The following is a 16,448-nucleotide window of genomic DNA, read 5'->3' as shown; positions in this document are numbered from 1 at the left end:
ATTTGCTATTCATGACAGGCAGATATATTTGTACGTGCCAGGAAAAGTTAAGCAGCCCATCCACATCCACATCCACTAGCCCTCTGCCAAAAAGGAATATGCCAACTCATTCTGGAACGGTGCTTGGTAGTTGGGCATTTTTTCTTGTCGCTGCTGCTGTTGCTATTGCTGATTCAAATGCAAATATTGCTTTTCGTTTTCGGGCCTAGATTTGGGCCTAGCCAAAGTTTTCGCACGAGGAAACTTTTTGGCATCGTAGCCACACTGGAGAGAGTGGGACTGGGCCAACTTTAAGCTCCAATAAGCCAAGGCAACTTTACGGTTTATTGCCATGTTTGTTTGTCAATCGTTTTGGCTGAGGCAGGGAGCGCTGAGGAAAGAGCGAGGGGCAGAACCGACACTCAATCCGGGCATTCAATAGGCGTTCATTTTTCAAATCAAGTGAAGTGTGAATGAGCCAAGGAGCTCTCTACACGCTGGCCCAAAGGACCCTTAAAAAATTTTTGCCCCAGTCCAGCTTGGATTTCTTTTCTTTAAATAATTCAGAGAGGATTTCTCGTATTGTCGGTTAAATTTATTTATTCGTGTTTATTTAAATGTTTTGTAAACATGCATCAAAGCTTAAAATACTAGTTATAAATTTGTGTGTGTGTGTGTGTGTGTGTATGTGTGTGTTCCTTATTTTATCGTATCTGTAAACACTATATAAAACGTACCTATAGATATATGTATTTATATATTGAAGTGTGTTTAAAATTGGATACATTTTGCAATGCTAAAAACTAAAATTTGGCATAGCTTTCTGTTACTTTTCGCACTCGAAAGAGCTCCTATGCCAGATTATTCAGTTATATCTTAATTATTCTTTATAATAAAATGCTGATGTGTGACGTGTGGATGTTTAAAAATATTCACTAATACTAGAAATGCTTTCAACTGGTCTAAATGCAAATATTTTGTGGCAGTTTCTTATGTACATTTTACCACGCAAATGCAAGACTATTATCGAAGATATCATAAGATTACTCGGGGAATACCGACCAATATAAATGGGTGTGTGTGTGTGTGTGTGTTATAGAGGGTGTAATTGTGGTACATATCATATGTTTTGTACAGTTAAAACGTATCCATATATAGAACGCATGTTAAACAGGCGCAGAGAACTTAAGGTTAAGCCTGGACAAGAAAATACTTGGTTGGGATTGGTTGTGGGTTGGGAAATGCCTGTAGGGGTGGGGATATACTTGGGGAATAAATCTAGAAATTACTTTTTGGCATTTGCTCAATCAGTCTGGGGCCTCCTCACTTCTCGGCTCCACTCTGCATGGCCTTGCTCAGGGCGGATCCCAGTTGACTGAAGGACGGACGCTCCTTGGGATTGGCCAACCAACAGGATAGCTGAACACACAACAGACACATTAATTAGCATCTGTTTCCATCACTGGATTAATGGCAACTTCAAACACTTACCAATATCTCTTTGAGGCTGTCGGGCGTGGCCTCGGCCACTGTCCACTCCAAGGTGCCGGCCTGCGACCGCTGGATAACCTGCTCGCTGGTGAGCTCCTCCTGTGGCAGCTTGGTGGCCTGATTGAAGAGCTCCCACACTACCACGCCGTAGGCAAAGATGTCGCTCTTGGTGGTGTACTCATCCTCCTGGATGCACTCGGGCGCCATCCAGCGCACCGGAAGCAGCGCGTTCCTGTGCTTGTGGTACTCGCGGCTGTACTTGTCCTTGCACAGGGCCGGATAGGAGACCTTCACGATAAACTCGCTGGAAATGACACAATTGCGCGTGGCCAGATCCCTGTGGAAAAAGGACATCAGCAAAGTTTAGAGGATAGCCAGGGGGGGGGGGGGGGGTGGTAATGGGAATCTGCAGTTACCTGTGTGTGCAGCGTGCACGGTAGATGGCATCCATGCCGCGTGCAATCTGGTAGGCCACGGCCAGCACCTGGCTGGTGGTCAGTGGCGGCGGTGAGGACGTGGCCGTGGCTGTGTTCACCTTGCCAGCGGTGGCCAAGAGGAACTGCTTGAGGTCGCCCCAGTCGGTGTACTCCAGCACCATGTAGTGGGGATCCTTCTCGCGGCAGAGACCAAACAGACGGACGACTCCCTTGTGGGAGATGCTGCGCAGCAGATCCAGCTGGCGACGGAACTCCTGGCACGCCTGCTCGTCCTTCACTTTGTTCAGCGCCTTGACCAGGACGAGCTGGTCGAGTGCCGACTGCTCGGGCTCCTCCTCCTTGATCTCCTCGATGTCGTCCATGGAGGTCTTCGAGCGTCGCTTCTCGTTGAGCGTGCTGAGGGTGGTGCTGCCGCTGCCACTGCCACTGCCACTGCCTCCACTTCCGTTCTCGCTGTTGCTGTGTTGCTTGTCAGTGTCCCCGTCCTTGTCGGATGTCGCGCTGGCCGCCACCAAGGATCCCTTCAGCTTGCCCACGAACACATCTCCGAACTCTCCGCGTCCAATCTGCAGGAGTTCGCTGAGACCCGAGCGGGGCAGGACGAGCTGTTCGTAGACGGATTTCTTGGAGCTTCTCGACTGCTGGCTGCAGGCCGTGTCATCCGACTTCTGGGCATCTCCGTTGGATTTGGACTTGCCCTGGCTCTGGCCATTACGCTGTTTGGACGACAGGCACGGCTCCTGCTCCGATCCCTTGCCATTTGTGACGGTGGCATCCGGCTGATCGCCGCCAGCCTCCTTGATGCTGAGCTCATTGAGGCGTGCCTTCCGCGCCTGCCGACGGTAGCGGCACCACAGCATAAGGCCCACCACCAGGACAATGTATGCCAGGGCCACAGTCATCGTGATGAGCACAGCACGCGTGACCAGGAAGCCATCGCCGCCCGTCTCCTCGGGGGCAAAGCCATCGCCGGTGCTGCGCACCACCAGCTGCACATCCTCCCGCTTCAGGCCCGCACTGTTGCCGATGGTGCAGCCGTAGCTGCCCTCATCCTCCACCTGAACATTGCGTATCTCCAGGGTGCCGTTCTCCAGGAAGCTGAACCGATCGCGATCCGTGTTATTCTCGCTGAGATACTTCAGGTCCTTGTCCCACTGAATCGTCGGCCTGGGATCCCCAATGGCCTGGCAGTGCATCACCACAGTGCCCTGTTCCGTTGTCTCAATGGGTCCCTCCGGCGGCACACTGAACTTGGGTGTGACCACCACATTGATGGCCACGGTGGCATTGATCTGGCCCTGACTGCTGCTGGCCAGGCACGTGTAATTGCCCCGATGCTCGGCCCGCACATTTCGAAAGATGAGCGTCCCATTGATGTCCACCTCCACCTGGTTGGGCAGCGAGCTGTTCCCAGTGCCATCCTGGATGGAAATGGAACGCCGATTAGTAAACAATTTCCACGCTGCTCGTTTGATGGGTTTTTCATCAAAAATTCAACAACAAAATGGAACGCAGCTCAACGTTTGTTTTGGACCAAATGAAAAAACAAATTCTGATGAAAGGTCCTGGTCCTGGTCCTGGCCTCTCTTTTCTCTTTCGAATAGACAAACAGTTGGCAAAATTGGTTGGCCATGGGCAACAGCTGGCAGCAAATTGAATGTGCTCATGGGAGGAGGAGAAGGAGGAGGAGGAGGTTACCTGGTGTTTAGGCCAGATAGAACCCATGGACTGGATCGAGTTTTGCATATGAAATGGTTGGATTCGTTGCGAAATGTTTGCCCAGCGGCGCGGAATTGGGTTTTGTGTGCACTCAAAATGAAGTGCATGCCACAGAGAGAGAGAGAGAGAGAGAGAGGGAAGAGAAGCCCCACCTTTGAGTACTCACCCTTTGCCATTGCACTTGGGGCTGCGGTGTGCCCTGTGCCTTGCAGTGCACCTTGGCCACGGCTGCGTCTAGCTCGAGGTTCTTCGATGTGGGCTGCGGCATGAACTTTAGCTGCTCGATGACCTCCAGGGTGCCGGGTGAGGAGTTGAGTGGCGCATGGCCCTCGAGCTGCAGCTGGCACTGGTACTGCCCCGCATCGCTGGCGATGATGCTGCCAAAGCTGAGGGTGCCGTTCTGCTTGTGCAGCAGCAGACGGCCGTCCTCGCGCAGCAGCGCATCCTTGCCAGAGTCGTGGCTGTATCCGGGTATGGGAATGGCGCCACCAAGCTCCACGTGACGCAGCAGCTTGCCGTCCTTGCGCCAGCGGAGTTGTATGCGTTGGTTCTGCAGCTCGGCGGGCAGCTCGTACAGGCAGCTGAGAGCGGCAGGATCGCCCTCTTTGATGAGCAGCTGGCCAGCGGGTCCCTGGACAATGCGCAGATCCTCGGGCGCAGGGGACAGAGCCTGCTCCAGGCCACCAGAGCCGCCCCGCTTGCCGCGACACAGGAAGGTCTGCTTGCTCCAGGACTCGGGCAGCTTCTGGTTCTTCTTCAGCAGCCGCGGCAGACACTTGATGTTCGCCTGGTAGACATAGCCCTGCTTGCTCATCACCCGTCCCGCCGCATTCGAGGCAGTGCAGCGATAGAGCCCATCATCGGAGGCACTCGGCTGACGCACCAGCAGCCGATGTTGCTCCAAGTGGACATTGCCCCAGCTGCTCAGCCTGGCGCTGTCGCGGTACCATTCGATCTGCAGCGGCTCGTCCCCGGAGGCGCCCTCCACGTGGCACTTGAGCAGCAGCTCGTTCCGATTGCTGCCCAGCAGCTGCACGCTGGCCGACTCCAGATCTGAAACGGGAAAGGAGAGATGGCTACGATCAATAATTGACTGCGAATCGGGTTTCCCCCTTAAGCCTTGAGTTCAGACTGCTGGCATTCCATAAATATGCATGGCATATCCGGAAGATACATAAATTTCAACTTAATGCGCTAAAATTTCAGTTTCTTTTGCTGTCTGCTGTTTGCTGTTTGCTGTTTCTCTTGTTTTTTCCGTTCCGATTTTTCCCTTTTATATTTCTTGCTGCATTTAAGTGCATTTTATCGTCAGTTCTGGGCGGAACATGACGCTCCACCACTCGGTACGACTCGACTTGGCTCGATTCCTGCAATCTTAAAGGTGGCAGGCAGAGGAAGCATAAATTGAACTGTCAGTCAGTCAGTTAGTGAATGAGTGGCAACCAACCTCAACCTCTGGGTTGTGGCAGAGGCACTACAGAGGGTCGTGTCTACTCTTGCACCTTTATGCATGTAAATGCTCATATGTGGCAGCAAAATTCCAATTCTCTGCACTGCTCCATGCATCCACTCAGACAGAGCAGACGGGCGGCACGAAACGGTACTTGCAACAATTGCTGCATGAGAAAAGAGTTTGTGGCAAGAGCGGTGGAAAGAAACGCTGAAAAGAAAAGCATTCAGCTGAAGGCAAGAAGAAAACAAAACAAAAAGTGGGCAGAGGAATATGCTAGGGTTTAATTTATGTTTTAGTGGCAGCTCAAGGCGCAAGGGGCGTGGTCATGCACACACACAATCAGCGAGAAGTGGATGCCCCCTGGCTCTGTTCCGTATCTGTGCCTCGCCATCGCATCTCTCTGGATAACGTGGACAACCTGCCATGGCCATAGCTGCAGCCTCCACATCGTGTGGCATTGTGCATGGCAAATACTTTTGTATCTCTGGGTGATAATTGTCAATCGCCGCGAGATGTTGCGCCTTCAAAGCTCTCATTTGTGCTCGCGGATAATTTATTCAAATGATATTTTCCTCTGCATTTTTTTTTATCTGCGGCTGGTGTCAGGGATGCCTCCCCCCCTCTGTATGATGTATGTTTTATGGATATTTCTTTTGGCCTATCTGAATGTTTGCCAGGTCTGCTGACTGCTGACTGCGGACTGCGGTTAGAAACACACAAATTTACATATGCACATAAATCTTGTTTCGGGTGGGGCAGGGGCTTCGACTCCTCTTGTTTCCGACTCTGTTTGCCCAGCGACAGCCGAGGGAGTCCCGGACACAACAAAAAATCCCTCTAAATATTTGTAGACACTTATTTGGAGGGAAAGAAAAACAAGCTCGGCAATGGCAAAAGACAACATCAACCAAAATACGCAGCGACAGACAGCAACAACTCAATAAACAGAGCCAGAGCCCTGTGTCTTGGGTCTCCAGGTCTCCAGGTCTCCGGGTGCCAGTACGGGTCCATCTTCTTCTCCGTCGAGGAAGTGTCAAAAGTTTCAAATGTATGTGTGTATCTGTGTTTGTATTTGCTCTGTGTGTGTGTGTGTGTTTTGGGGTTGGGGAAGAAGGCAGCGGCACGTCCGTCAACATTCCATTGAGTGTGCCTGTGGCATAAACTTTTGGTATATGTTACGACTAGAATGACAGTTGAGAGTGAACTAATTGGCACTTAGACAGCCAGCCAGAGCCCAGAGCAGAGCCAACGAAAGTATCTAATGGATGGATGAATGGATGCATGAGATGCTATGGGATTGAATGGTAAAAGTGGCAGGTGAAGTGGCCCCACAGATACATAAAAAAGTACCTAATGGCTGCCTAAGCTGAAAATCTGTGAAATCTGAACTGGAAGGAGCTGTGGAAGCCATCACATGTGTGTAGCGAGCATTTTGCTTGAAACATATTAAGAAATGGTTTCTTGATTCATTTTTGATCACAAAGTGTTGGCTAGGGCGCACTTTGTGCGCTCTAGTTCCATCTGGGATGGAGTTGGGTTTGTCGGTTCGTGGACCCCGTCTAACTGTAACTCGCTAATTAATGAGCGTCGCCTCATTAGAGCAGCGTCAGTGACTCCAGCGAGCAGGGGGAGCGAGCCAACTCCCAGATCTTTTGACACCTACACCCATCACAAAATCATGTGCAGGGCGGGGGTCTGCGCGGCCATCATTCACACGTTGAACGTGTGCAGCTCGAGGTAAACATAGAGAAATAGCACAGAGAATGAATGAAGAGAATGAAGAGAAAGACATGAAGTAAGGCAACAACGCCTTCGGCTGGATTGCTGGTGGCTTCCAAACAAAATAAATTTGTTAAACTTTTTCCGCTGAGGCTGGCTGAGGCATAAACCACAAAAGGCTGTAAACAAATGGCAGGCCGGGCTGGGCCATAGCTCTGGAATGTCCGGAGATGGGGCACAGCGACAGAACAGAGACGAAAGACCCGAGACCCATAAAAAAAATAGACGCAAAGTAAACGCGCGCCCGAGTAAACAGAGTGGAAGTAAATGTCGAAAGAGGCAGAGGGGCATGCGGCATGCGGCATGCGGCATGGGGCAGAGACAGAGGCAGCAGCAGAATTATAGATATAGAAATTGACAGTTGCCGGGAGTCGGTTTTTGGGTACCAGCCAGATCGGCTCTTATCGATGCCGCCTTCCCTCAAGACGCTGAATAAGTGTGCCGACTGGGTCTTATACCATCAGAATGTAAGCGAGTTCCTTCAGCAGCGAGATAGATAAGATAGGAGCTACGAATTTTGTTAGTCTTCGACCCCTGCATTCGCTGCACTTTTATCACTGCCTTTTTTATGAAAATATAATTAATTGATAATCATAAATAGATTATTTCGCCTGATGTGCTGGGTCTGGTCGAAAGCTGTTATTCAGAGCTGTCATAAACCAAGTGGTGGCTGGAGGGTGGAGAGCGAGCCCATAGAAGTGGACGATGGACTGTGAAGTGGCCGGCAGTAATTGTGGATCGTTAATGGACTTGTGCAGCAGCGCAGAGTCTCTTGCCCATTCCTCCACTCCACACTCACTCCAATGCACTTCAATTGATTTTCGAACAACTCGGCTTACAAGTTATTGACCCATTTAACAAATTGGCGCAGCAGTTCAGTCTTCGAATTCGAGCATTTGTGGAATTATTAGCCAACTGATTCATCAACTGATTTCAATATCAATGAATACTTGCTTTGCCCTGGCTTTTCCTTTCTTTTCTCGACCATTTGCTGTGCCAATTTATGGCAACGACTGGCCGTAGCATCATCTATTCTGTGATAGCTTTGCGGGGGCTTTCCTCTGTGCGTTATCATCAGATCTTTAATTAAAGTTGGCCAGTCGCTGGCACAGCTCTACCCCACAGTGTTGGGCCTGCCGAAACAGTTTTCAAATTAAAACGTTAAACATTCGATTATCGCACATTGTCGTTCCCTTGGTTCTTCACATACAGTACGAGCATCCTCATGCAGAGGTATGTCCCAAAAGGGGGTTCAAGCAATACATGAAAGGAAAAGCCCAAAGGGGTTTTACGATTTTCTACAACAAGTTCTGGGAAAGAGTTAAAGATACGTTCATGCATGTCCCACTGCTGCACATGAGCTGCTCTTGCTCTTGGCATAGTAGTTCCCCCCTTTAACTCTGCCATAACTTGACTACGCTCCTGTTAGTAGCCTGTTCGCCCTTCCGCCATTGCAATGGCAAAAGTTGCTAATGATCAACTCGTGTAACAACAGAGGAAAAGCCAAAAGTAAAATAAATGTTCCAAAAAACAAAAAAGAAACGGGCGAAAAAAAAGTAAAAACCAGAAATTTAGACGGAGACAGAGCTGGAGTATCAGAGGGAGACAGAGCAGGAGAGCGCGCCAAAAAGTTGACTACAGTTTCTGCTTCCACACCAGCCCTATATCCTGTGCCATCATCAAGCTCCTGCTCGTCCTCATCGTCCCCTTTAATGTTCTCTCCGAGCTCGGGCTCGTAAAATTTTATGCGTTTTTCCGGCATTCACAAAATGAAAATTATCCGGTTCTGCCCCGGCACAGCCCGGCACCCCCATATCTCGACACCGACTTGCCGGCAAACTGCAGTCAACTTGAACTTGGCTCTGGCGCACAGATACACCACAGAGGAGCAGAAGCAGAAGCAGAAGCAGGAGCAGGAGCAGCAGCAGCAGCTATATCCCAGACGTAGCTGTCTCTGTGTGTTGTGGGGGTGTTGTTCTGCTGATTTGAGGGTTGCTTTTGTCCTGTCCTGTGCCACCCCCTGCTGCCTGTCTTTGCATTTTGTTTGGTTTTTATGACTTTGCTGTTGGCTGTTGGTTGCCATTGTTGCTGCTGTTACTCCACGCTGCTGCTTCTGCTGCCATTTCTCATTTTATGTTTATGTTTCGTGTTAATGTTGCATTTCATTTCCATGTACATTTCAGCATTTCTCTGCTCAGCTGTTCAATGGCCAGTCCGTGCTGACTACACTCAATCCTGGCTGTATCCTCGCTCTGTATCCCTTGCTGCCAGAGTCCAACAACCCCTTTTGGACTGTGCAAATGTTTGGAATGCTTCTCCCCCACGGCTGGAAGTTGTCTGGCTTGGGTCTGGCTCCCGGCTCTTGGTCTGGCTCTGGCTCTGGCTCTGGCTACTGTTTCTGTCTAGATTCTGGTTCTTAGTTGTTTTTCGGGTTCGCTGCTGCTGTCTGCTTAATTCCTTTCAGTCATTAGTTAGTGCCGTGGCAGTGTCAGCGTTTTTCTACGATCTTCGCATAGAGTTTGGATAACTTTTGCGGGCTTATAGGACTGTCATTTCCATTTACATTTACATACTTTTAACCATCCAGATTCTAGAGCATCAGTTGGTCGTTTGATTTTCCCCCTGAAACTATCAAAGTTTCTCTCTTTTGTTTGTTCTCGAATCTGTTAAATGTTTCAAGCGAAAATGTCACTTTTCTTGCGCTTAATTGAACATTTATATCCAGCGGATAGATGGCACCAACGGATGGGAAAGACAGCCAGACAAAAGGAGCCCGGGAATGAGTAGAGAAACGATTACGAACCCCCTGATGGGAGGTGGGGAGCATCATTCAATGCATATTTTAATAGTTTTTTGTCTGCTGCTTGGAAATTATGAGATTGATAGAGGCAGGGGCAGTGGGTGTAATCACATAACCCACTTAGTTTCAGCTGGCGCCAGCCACCAGCCACCAGCCACCAGCAAGACTTCCTCTGGCCCAGCCCTGGCCCACTCCAATGGCCATTTCCCGCTGCCTTTCAACATCAGATGGAGCTCAGAGGGTGCAGCAGTAGCAATTAAAATCAACTCCCAAAACTACAAATTAATTAGTTAATTAATTAGCTAAAAACACTTGAGATAGAGGACTATTAATAGCTGCAGCTGAATGGATGGATGGGAGGGAGTTCCGCATCCACTTGCCGGCTGCTGCCTGCTGCCTGCTGCCATCCACTGCCTCTTCTCTCTGTCTCTCTGCTGGCTGTTGGTGGCTTTGATCACAACTCGAATGCCGTGCCAGTGCTGACAGCAGAACTCTGCCAGCTACCAGCTACCAGCTACCAGCTACACCATATACACGATCTATACGATCGCACAGGGGGCACACATGCAGTCCAGATTGTGCATAAAAACTTTCGTTTTGTTTACACGGCAAAGGGATGGAAGCCAGCCCGGCTATAGATACTCCCCTCGCAGCGGGTCGGAGCGGGAGTTGTTTGTTAAATTTATGCATTTTTCTGCTTAAAGGCAAATGCAACTAAATGAACATCAATCACGTGAGGCCGCCGCCGCCCAGTGCTGGCTGTTCAACTTCTTCACTGGCTGCGTTGCATGCTCCACTGCCTTGGACTGCATTCTGCTCACTGCAGTGCACTTCCTGTGGCCCCCCGACGCATGCACATCAAAACTTTCGCTGTTTGGTTTTTATCTTTCATCAGTTGCAAGGAGCACGAGAACGAGTATCTCTGCCACCGCCACTGCCACTGGCTTTGCCTTTGCCTTTGCCTTTGCCTTTGCTTCGGTTGCAGTTTTTATGCCGCTTTACCTTTGTCTGTCTTGTGGTTAGCTCTGATCTAAAGAGTGGTTAGTGCGGGTATGGGAATGGCATGGCCACTAGTGGATGGAATGCCATTTAAGGCCCAGCATTAATCAAATTAATTTGCTTTTTTTAGGGAACAGCTACGAGCATTGATGGCTGCAAGGACTACTCACACATAACGCTCAATTTGGCCGGTGGTGATGCCTCTCTGGCGCCGCTGGCCAAGCTGGTGGCAATGCACACATAATCGCCGACATCCTCCTCCCGCTGCACTGCCTCGATATGCAAATGGGAGCCAATGCGATACACACGCTTGTCATACGCAATCTCACGACCTGAAATGTGCATAGAAATTGAATTAGCATATTCAGTTGGTGTAGTGGATGGCCATTCTCACCATTGTGCAGCCATTCGTAGTGCAAATAGCTAGAGGGATCCGTAGCCTCGCAGTCAAAGTCAACGGCCTCGTTCTCCACGATCGACTGACTCTGGGGCACTCGCAGGAAGCGCGATGTGTTCGCCTCTGCCCAGCCAGGAGCTGCAATTGGTTTGTAAAAAGGCATTCAGAATTAGTCAAAAGATAAAACAATTTACATTGCAAAAAGAGTTGCCTTCCAATTAGCAAACAGCAACAACAAAAAACGAGCACTAAGCCAAATTGCACATAATTAAAGCGTTTAAAACATATTACTGAGCGCTTAAGCTGCTTAAATAACTGTGTTTAAGCTCAATGTAATTTTGTTGAGCGCCAAAAAAAGGTGCAGCAGCCACAAAAAAGTGAAAAAGAGCAAGCAAAAGAAGGGTTCAATACTCTGCCAAACTATAGGGAAAGTAAACACTAATCATAAGTTTCTGTTAACTGCAGAAAAAACGTTCATAAGGCGGAAATATGTTCCTTTTTGTTGACTAAAACTTGGATGAAGTGTCTGTATTTGTATGGCAAGTTCTGTCTCCAGTTCTCTATGAAGCTATTCCCATAAGTTCTACAGAAACCCTTAGATTCCATTATAATTCTGGTTAAAGCCAGAATGCCCTTTATTAGCAGGGCATATGCCACACGCACACATCCTGGCAATGGCTTCCACGCTGCATGGCTGCGTATGCTCAAAAAAAATGAAATAAAATAACCAAAAACATTTACAGATCACAGCCTGTGTGCCAAACATAATTAAAAGCCAGGCGAGAGACTACAAACTGGTATATAATGTGAAAAAATATAAATAAAAGCTGCACATACGAGTGCGAATGTACAAAGGGAAAATATGCTTTTATTTATTTTATTATGCGTTTTTTTTTTAAATTTTTTATATGCAATTTCTTTGTCTGTTGGTGAATGCAATTTGGGTTTGATTATTTACTCGCATATTGAATCAACAGCCACAAAAATGCAATTTATGGGAATTATCCTGCGGGGGTGCTGCGAGGAGCAGCCCGAAAACACGTTTAAATTTTAATGGGATTACTTAATGAGCCAGAAATGAAATGCATCAAAAGTATTGGTATATAAAGTTGGGGAATTAAGCGGCCACAACTTTTGGGGAGGCGCCACCAGCACATCACCTGCAGCAGCAGCGGCAGCAGCAACAGCAGAGGAGAGTCATTCAGCATCCCCCAGCTAAAACGCCATGCAATTCAAAAGCAATTACTCTTGATTACGGGTTTTGGGAGAAAACAGCGAAGAGAACTACAAAACGGCAACCATTATATTTGGCCACTAATTGGAGCAATTTGAGACAACACCTCAGATTGTGGGGCCACAAAGCAAAAGGCTCAGACTCAAACGGAGACCCAGACCGAGAACGAGACCAAGGAACCACGACCACGACAAGGAATCAATAAGCAGACACACGGAAACACACACCAGCAACAACATCATTAAAGGCAGTTGGAGTCGAGTCGAGTCGAGTCGTCGAGTTTCTGTTGTGGGGCGGCCACAGCGGTGTATTATGTATTCAGATGCCAGTCACATAGCCTGGCGACGTGTTATGATACAAGCGAGTGAGTGCCCCACCGTAAAGGCAGTTGGTCCCTGGTCTGGGTCCCTCTGTGCGTGCGAGTCGCATCGATTTAATTTGCTGTGCAGAAAACAAGTTGGCAAGTTCCCTCCACTGCCCCAAACTGCGGGGCAGTTACTGGGCGTCGATTAAGGAAATATGCGCCCCTCCGTTCGGCTCCAGCGTTGATTGCGCTGACGTGGGACCAATGCGTGAAAGGGGGGTAAAGGCTGTTGGAAGCAACAAAAAGTGTTGATGCTGCAAACAGAGACCAAGGGAACACACTGAGCGCAAAACACGAGCTAAATCTTGAGTGTCTTTTCGAAGAGGAATTCTTAAAATGCCATTGAAATGTGTGAAGTAATCTTAAGCGATTAAGTGGAATCCCTTTGCCATGTTGTAGGGATTATTACCTGCCTCACTCAGTCAGGGTTTTTCCTTTTCTCGCAGTGCACAGGCGATAGCAGCGGGTAGTCCATCGTACCAGCGACTGGCCATCTCATCTTGAACTGTCTATATAGTTGCTGCCTTTCTCCTCAAACTGTGTTCCCTCGCCCCCTCTGTGTGTGATAATTAGTTCGTTTGTTTGGCTCAAATAACCGAAATCAGCAAGTCAGCAGACGAAGACGAAGACCCAGACCCTCTGCTGATTCTGCTCCTGCTCGTCAGCATCAGCATCTTCTGCTTCAGATTCGTATTCAGATTCAGACTCGAATTCAGCTTGAGTTTGAGATACACATTCAACTGCCACAAATTGTGCGGCAACATTTGTCGATTAAGCACAATGAATGCGAAATATTGTTGTAATAATCTGGAGTCCCACTGTGGCATCGCCACTTGAACTTGCCCCAGCACCAGCACCACTCCCCATGGGTGGTGGCGTTTTGATTTGATTTCACTCCAGTTCGTGGGGGAAAACGATGGAGAAGACATCGAGAGATGTTAGCTGGATGGTAGCTGGTAGATGGAGTAACGAAACTGAACTGTCACTCTGGAATCTGTGGCATTTGTCTGGGAAAACCTTTATCCAGGGGAGAAACTGCAAGTCAACATGGGAATGAAAATGGGGGAAAATGGAAATGACTGCGTCTGACAATTACCCGTCAAAAAGTTTGATCTAGGGCTCTGTCCTTTGGGGAGATGCAAGAAAGGATGTTTTCGTTTCGTTTTGTAAGGGATTCCGTTCCTCCAACTGCTAATCATTCTCGGCTTAGCGAGTTCTTTCCCAAACGAACTTCATGGAACTTCCATCTGTGACTGTGGCCCGTCTAATTTCTTGCAATTATGAGAGCGAGCGCTCTCGAGCGAACTTTCAACTTGAAGGCTTTAAGGTTGCTCAGGATGCAGACAGGCGCTGTGGCAGTGGGAGTGGCATTGGAGAGGCAGGAGAGTTGAGTTGTAGTTGCCACAGCTGCCCTGGCTGGGCTGGGCATGTTGCATGCAGCATTTTGCATGCTTGAATAACAAATTATGACTGCCACACAAAAGGAACTCACACACACAAACAGGCAGAACCAGAGCCAGCGCACAGAGACGGAGAGACAGGACAGCCATGGCATATTATTTGCCATACAAATAATGGACCGACCGACCGACCGAACTCCTCCATGACGTTCGTTGCACAGATTTTGAAATATGGTGTATGACCGGGCCCGGCCCCGGCCTCCGCTCTGTCTCTGTCTCACTCTCTTTCCCTGTCTGTCGTCTGTCGTCTGGACGGGGACGCCTTTTGTTTGCGGCTGTTTGCCTTTGTGCTACTTAACCGTCAGCCGTCAGCAGTTCCCTCCAAGGACCTCATCTGGCATACACAAGTTTGTGTGTGTGCTGTGTGCCTCTTGAGATCCCTCTGCTCACATGATCCTTGCCATAAACTATATTTGATTAGCTGAAATTTGGGCATTGCCTGTTCTGTCCCACTTCAAGTGGCCAATGCACAGATCCTTGCCCGACTGTCATGTCCTTTACTTCAAATGAGCTGCTGTTTAGTTTTCTTACCGCCGGCTGCTCTTCTGTTTGCCCAAGGACTTCTTTATTTTGGGTCTCACAAGCATGGCATCGGCTACCATCCACCTCCCGCTGCTCCTCCCTTTGAACATGAAAGACTCTTGCCACAACGACTGCTCCTGTCCGGCTTCTAATTGAGTCATTTTGCACGCTGCCTCTGCCATTCAGAATTCAATTGTAGATACAAAGGCGAGCCAGGCACCATGGTTGCCCAGGCAGCCCACACAGAACTGGCAGCTGAGGCTGGGTTACGGGGTTTCCATTTGGACTCTATGGAAATGAATCCTTTGAAGTTCTCTCTGTACGTCTATTAATGCAATTTAGCAATTCCAAACATCAAAACAACTTTCAAAAGCATTGAACACAGAGAACCCTTAATGATTTTCAATTGAATCTTGATAGCATTTGTCATGGATTACCCCAGTCCAATGCCATTCAGTGGACACTTACCCATCAAAGTACTCGCCAGGATGCAAATCCAAATCATCATCATCATCACATCCATATCCATAGTTTGTGCTCCTTTATCGCTCGCTGTCTCTTTTTCTCTGGCCAATTAGCGGGGGATTCTCGCACTCACACACACTCACAGACTCGAGTCACACTCACGAATCGGATTGAAGGGTATTTATTTGGAATATGCTGACAATTCAATCCGTTGATATAGCCAGGCGACTATCCATCGGCTCAGTGGGAGTGCTTGGGGTCGGGGTATGGAGTGTTGCTGCCAAGTAAGTGCCGGGCCACTCGAAAATCCACTCAACGCATTTGTAAATATTCAATATTTGGTTGCCAGACGACTGCGACTGCGACTGCGACTGCAGATGACAGCGACGAGTCCAATTGCTGACTGCCCTTTTCGTAGGAGCTGTGTATATGCCGGGTTTGGTTTGGTTTTTTTTATATTTACTGTGGACACTCAAATTAAATTGCTATTTACATAGCTGGAACGCATGAAATGCATTTATCGACGAACACACGGTGAGGCGACTCAAAGAGATACGCCACTTGCCGTGTCGGTGTCTGTGTCTATGCCTGTCTGTTTGTTTGTTGTTGTTGTTGGTTTATGTTTCGTTTCGTGGTTACTATTTTTTGTGTTATCAGTGCCTAGATTGACAAGCGACAAGCGACCGGGGGCAGGCAGAGAGACAGAGTTGCACTTCACTAACAGTCTACGGATACACCGATACGGATACGCCGACAAAGACGGGTATCTAGATACACAAAATGCACTGCAAGACGGACCGAGAGAGCTGGGCTGACAGTGGAGTTCAATTACCCAGGGAATGATGCGAACCGATACCAATAACGAACCGCACCGCACCGCACCGATCCGAACAGAGCGCAACAAATCAACTTAATTTGTATCCGAAAGATACTGCCAGAGGAGTATTGTGTTGTGCATCTGCTGCATCCTTGGCACTGGGCAACGAAACTCGAAATGAACCGGCTTTTGGTGGGTGATTTTGCCTGCTTTCCCGCTGCCCAAAGTTTTCTGGGGGGGGGAAGGGAGTTTTTCGAGTTATCTGTGCGGAACGAAAGCGAAACACGGAGCAGCCACAACCGAAAGAGAACCGCTTGCGCCGACAGTCGGTATCGAAATGAGGGCTGGCTGGCTGCCCCTGCCTGACGGCTGATACTCCAGTCTGTTCCCTGTTTTGTACGTGCAAGTACGTGTGCTGTTTTACTCTTTCTTCTACGGCATATAAACAGAGTCTGTAATATAATAGAGTATAAGAATAGAAGATAAAGACAGTGTGAGTGGGAGCTTGTATTTAGAATAGGATAAATAGGTT

At 48.7% G+C, this 16,448-nt stretch overlaps 1 protein-coding gene across 1 annotated transcript; it reads right to left on the bottom strand.

Annotated features, from left to right (window-relative positions):
• Window positions 1–559: 559 nt before the first annotated feature.
• On the bottom strand, window positions 560–16,258 carry LOC117586884 (tyrosine-protein kinase-like otk). The gene is made up of 7 exons (XM_034277217.1): window positions 15,103–16,258; window positions 11,052–11,192; window positions 10,828–10,989; window positions 3,793–4,679; window positions 1,887–3,328; window positions 1,471–1,807; window positions 560–1,398 (listed from the first exon to the last, which is right to left on the bottom strand). The coding sequence occupies exons 1-7, from the start codon at window positions 15,161–15,163 to the stop codon at window positions 1,303–1,305; spliced, it is 3,126 nt and encodes a 1,041-aa protein (XP_034133108.1). The 5' UTR covers window positions 15,164–16,258; the 3' UTR covers window positions 560–1,302.
• Between the last annotated feature and the right edge of the window lie 190 nt (window positions 16,259–16,448).

Source organism: Drosophila guanche, unplaced genomic scaffold, assembly GCF_900245975.1.
Source record: "Drosophila guanche unplaced genomic scaffold, DGUA_6, whole genome shotgun sequence".
Taxonomy (NCBI): Eukaryota; Metazoa; Arthropoda; class Insecta; order Diptera; family Drosophilidae; genus Drosophila; species Drosophila guanche.
This window is presented reverse-complemented; position numbering and strand designations above follow the sequence as displayed.